The sequence below is a fragment of the Mandrillus leucophaeus genome, unplaced genomic scaffold (genome assembly GCF_000951045.1).
Source record: "Mandrillus leucophaeus isolate KB7577 unplaced genomic scaffold, Mleu.le_1.0 Scaffold372, whole genome shotgun sequence".
NCBI lineage: Eukaryota > Metazoa > Chordata > Mammalia > Primates > Cercopithecidae > Mandrillus > Mandrillus leucophaeus.
Genome location: NW_012103943.1, coordinates 667,239 through 672,582, shown reverse-complemented (window position 1 = coordinate 672,582; position 5,344 = coordinate 667,239). Strand labels below are relative to the sequence as shown.

The 5,344-nt window shown below is 39.5% G+C and overlaps 1 protein-coding gene across 1 annotated transcript in view; it reads left to right on the top strand.

The window, feature by feature from the left end:
* The window catches only part of SFXN1 (sideroflexin 1), a 41,802-nt gene that overhangs the window by 32,700 nt on the left and 3,758 nt on the right, over nucleotides 1-5,344 (top strand). The window contains exons 9-10 of the mRNA XM_011990170.1: nucleotides 938-987; nucleotides 1,380-1,427. Of these exons, the coding sequence (XP_011845560.1) occupies nucleotides 938-987; nucleotides 1,380-1,427 (98 nt within the window). The remainder of the gene's footprint in view (nucleotides 1-937; nucleotides 988-1,379; nucleotides 1,428-5,344) is intronic.

Below are 5,344 nucleotides of genomic sequence, written 5' to 3'. Positions count from 1 at the left end.
CTGATGAACCTTTTCTCCAGAGGAGTCTCTTTGGGGACCAGGGGACGCCTCCCATGCACGTTGTCTTCTAACAGCTTGTGTTGACTCCTAACTAAGCTGGCTGATTTCATTACAACCAGCTCACACCGTGGTTGCAGTGATTTCTGTGGCCCTATTTATATAACCATATATCTCATCACTCTTTATATTGTGTATTGAAGTACCACTCCTTTTTTAAAACTAAAAATCTAACAGCATTTATTCTCCAAAAGACCAACCAACTTGTTCATTTCCATTAAAAAAAAAAAAAAGTGTGACTAGCAAAAATGTTTTATGCTAGAAATAGTTTTAACCATACTGACAGCAACTAAAACCAAAAAGACGAGGTGCAAAGGGGGGTGAGGGATGGTGAGCATTTGTTGGGTTTCTGGTATATTCCAGCCACCATACTAGGTGCTTCATGAATGTGATCTGGCATCTTCCTCCACACACTTTTAGGAAGCTGTTGATGATGTTCATTTTGCACCATAACAAGGAAACGGAAGCTTGGAGAGGCTAGACTCTGCCTGTGCTTCCCCACAGTCAGGAACCAACCGGAAGGGCAGAGACTTGAGACCTTGGCACCAGGCTATCCTATCTCCTCAGCCAGGGGATACGTTACAATTAAATGACAGCTATCTCCCCACCTCCACTATATACCCAGGCAGTGCTCAGATTAAATGGGGGGATGTGGGAAAGAACAGAAGCCACTTGATCTTTGCGTGTGTGCTGATTTACAGATCAAAGAAGGCTACAGGAAGTTAGGCTAACACCGTTGTTGCAGCGTTTCCCCCAAATTTCACTAACCACCTTCTATCTGGATCTTGAAATATGGTGAGGTTCCTTCCAGTTAATCACAAGAAATTGTCTCTAAGACCCTGTATGAAAAGTATTCAAAGTCATTTATTTCTCAACGCAGAGGTTCCCGTGGATGAACGCACCCATTCAAGTTGGGTTAGTTGGCTTCTGGTGAGTAGAAATTACTTTTACATAATTAATTTCTTTTTAAAATATAAATACACAGCGTATGAAAGGTGACTGGGTAATATGGGATACAAATTTTGAAAATGAGCCATCTCAGAACGTCTGGAATGCATGGCCCCAGATAATAAACTGTCTTTAGAGGAACCTACAACATGGGGGCTATTCGTGTGATTCTTTTTTAAATTGTTTTATCTCTGTGACTTTTCCATTATTTTGGCAATCCTAGGTAATAAAACTTACACAAACAGGACTTATTTTTGTTAGACAACACAGAACATAATGCTCTGAAGAAAGAAGGGATTGTTGTAAAATAGAAAAATAATCTGAAAAGTTAACCATTTAAAATGGTCTGACCTTTTTTTGTGTTTTTTTTTAAGTTTGGTGTTTGCTACACCCCTGTGTTGTGCCCTGTTTCCTCAGAAAAGGTATGTATTTGTTATTCTTCAGAATAATCATGAGTTTTAATCCTAAAAACCAATGGAAGGTGCAGGTGCCATTATTCCATTTCATTGGCAGGGAAGTTGAGACTCAAAAGATACTGAAGCCAGGGTCTCTAAAAGGAAGGGATGGAGGCAGAAATCAAACCCACATCTGCCTAATTTCAGATGTACCCAGTTCTTTTCTACCCCCTTCCATTAAATTTTAAAACGCTTTATTCTTTTATAAGAATCAGATTAACTCTGGTGCAAATTTGCTTTTATGAAAATTTAAAATATGGTCCAATCCATTGGCAAATGCATCTGTAATACAGATATGATAGGATGTAAGTTCCGCCCCCAGGGACAGCAATTATATGCACTTAGCTTAGGTGGTTGGTATATTTGCTTCCCTTCTTCCCACTTAGTTTTTTGCCTTAAAAGCTTTCTCGTGCATGCCTTTCATCACAAGCTGCCCTTGAATCCTGCCTGTGATGTGAGAACAGGACTAACTGGCATTAAATCGGCATTTTCGACATCAAGTCTCCAGCCTGCTCTTGACCTGACACCAACATGCAAAGCGGCGGCATTTTGTTGTCTGTCGTTTTCTGTGTTATCAGGCCCCTTGCCATGGTAATACCCTTTCCTTCGTGGGCCGGTAGGTCCCAAACATACGGTCTTTAATCCCCTGGCCTTGCGGAGTCGGTTTTGGATGAAGTGTCTGTTCTAGAACTAATGCGGTCACATCCCTCTCCCTGATGGAGAACTCCACCTTGTATCTGCTCTCCCACTCTGTCTCCGACCCAGCTGTTTTTGAATAGACATTTAAACCTCATGGACAGGAGCCCTTTATCACCTTGGGCCTGCTGAGGAGCCCCCCGTGAAGAGGGCAGGACCTTCAGAACTTGCTCTGGGAGCCTGATTCAGATGAATTTCCTCATCTCTACAGTGGGATAATGATACCTGTTTAACTGCACAAACCCCAGAGTCTTGGGGCTCAACCTGAGAATGTCCATGTCTATAGTATGTGGGCTTATGAACACTGGTGTGCAGCAGCTGACCCTGATTTAGCAAGTTAGACTTCGAGCACGTAAAATGCCGAGGGGCGTGCCTGATACCAAGGAAACGCCTAAGAAATGTAGCTGTAATTATTTTCAGGTTGAAAAGATTTTAGATTTGAAAACCCATAGAGAAACTTTCTACTTTGGCCTTGATTTTCTTGGAGTGCTGCGAGAAAAAAAATATATATAGTCTAACATTTATTTTTTAAGATTCATTTAAACTCTAGGTGTAGAAATGAAAAGCTTTCTGTAACTACTAGTGTCCTCAGGTCAAGGCCCTCAGAAAGCGTGTGGTTTTACATTTGTGAAACCAATGGTCTTTTGTTTTACTGTATTTTAAAATAACTTCTTACTCTGTTTTATTGTTTGTATGTTTGGCTTCTTTAGGTCCCTGGCTCCTCGGTTTCATAGAGTAGGATTAATAATATTCCTTGGCTTGTAATATAGTATCCTCATTGATCCAAGCATGACCCTGTTTTCCTTATTTTTATTTTATTTATACTAGTAATATAATGAACATCCACAAATTCGGTGCCCAATGAGGCAGGAGAATCACTTGAACCCAGGAGGTGGAGGCTGTGGTGAGCCAAGATCACGTCACTGCATTCCAGCCTGGGCAACAGTGTGAGATTCCATCTCAAAAATATATATATATATATGTATATTTATCTCCAGTAAGTTACATCTTATAGACTCCTCCCAACCTGTGTCCCTGCCTCCCCTGCAGATTTAACCACTATACTGAATTTCATGCTCTTGCATTTTATATTTGTGTATGTATCTTTAGTTTGGCTTCTTAGGAACTTGTTAGACAAGGGTGTCACACTATCATAAGATATATAGTCTTCTAGTACTTGTTCTTTTTATTCAGTATCAGAACTAAGATACATCTACATTATTGCGTGTACCTGTAGTCCATTCGTTGCTATTGTTGTATCATAGTGCATTGTATGAATGCGCCACAGTTGCCCATCTCCCATGTGAACAAGTGATAATGAAAACATTCTTTATTAACATTTTTGAGAAGCAGCAAATGTGTTGCTTTGAGAGATATTTATAGCTTTAAATGTTTATATTTTGAATAATGGATAAAAATCAATGCACTAAATGTCCAACTTAACTTAAAAAAAAGCACAAAAGAATAAACATCAGAAAAGAAGGAAGGAAGGAGATTAAGATCAGAAATAAATAACAGAAAGAGTAGAGGATCAACAAAGTGAAAACTTGGTTCTTTGAAAATAGAAACAAAATAGGCCGGGCGTGGTGGCTCAAGCCTGTAATCCCAGCACTTTGGGAGGCCGAGATGGGAGGATCACGACATCAGGAGATCGAGACCATCCTGGCTGACACGGTGAAACCCCGTCTCTACTAAAAAAATACAAAAAACTAGCCGGGCGATGTGGCGGGCGCCTGTAGTCCCAGCTACTCGGGAGGCTGAGGCAGGAGAATGGTGAACCCGGGAGGCGGAGCTTGCAGTGAGCTGAGATCCAGCCACTGCACTCCAGCCTGCGCAACAGAGCGAGACTCCACCTCAAAAAAAAAAAGAAAGAAAAAAGAAAATAGAAACAAAATAGACAATTGTCTGGTGAGATTAATCAAAACAAAAAGAGAGAGAAAAGCACAAATAATATGAATGAAAAAGAGGCATAACTGTAGATTCAGCAGTGATTAAAAATAATATCAACATTATACCAATAGATTTGAAAACAGGCAAAATAGACAAATTTCTGGGAAAAATATTAGCAAAGCTGAAAAATTAAAAAGTCAGAATAAGCAAGATAGTCATTAAGGAAGCTGAAGCAGCATTTAATCTTCCTCCTACAAAGAAAACACAAGAAACAGGTAGTTTTACAGGTAAGTTTTTCCAGCTGTCAAGAAACAGATTATTCCAATTTTGAACAAACTCTCCTGGAAGATAAAAAAGAGAACACTCCCCACCATCCACCAAGGTTTGAATAACTTTAATTCCAAGATCAGACTTGGGCCTTTAACATACATTCGTAGTAATTACAGATACTTAGAGATCAATGGCAAAACAGAACGACCAAGAGGCGGCATAACAGGGCTTCGGGATCAAGAAAGATCTGCCTTCAGCATCTCAGTTGCACCTCAGGTTTCCTTACCTGTACAATTATGATAATACTGGACTTCTAGAGTTTTCATAAGGATTAAAATGCATAATGTCTGGCCCAGCAAATGAGCAATAAGTCATAGCCATTATCATTACCATCATCAATGTCATCATTGAGTAAAATGACTCAAAGACCCACTACCTAAGCAGTAGCCATCGTGGGATTTTTTTTTCCTACCTTTTTTCTATATTCGTAATTGTTAAAATTTGTTTTACATATTTGAAATATAAACTTGTATCCTGACTTTTTTTTAACCTTACAGTCTATCACGTGTCAACTATATTAAATACCAATTTTTTTATTGTTTTTTAGAGACAGGGTCTCACTGTCTTGCCCAGGTTGGAGTGCAGTGGCACAGTCATAGCTTACTACAGCCTTGAACTTCTGGGCTCAAGCAATCCTCCTATCTCTGCATCCTGAATAGCTGGGGCCACAGGCATACACCAACACACCTGTCTTATTTTTTATTTTGATAGATACAAAAATTTGGGTCTCACTAGGTTACCCAGGCTGGTCTCAAACTGCTGGCCTCAAGACATCCTCCTGCTTCAGCCTCCCAAAGCTCTGAGATTACAGGTGTGAGCCACTGCGCCCAGCCTCAATTTTTTTTTTAAACTAATTACATATCAAAATATTAGCAGTTTTTCTGGTAGGTATTCTGGACAATTTTCTTTATACTTTAATGAGTATGTATTTCTCTCAAAGAATAAGCTTTTTTATATATATATATATA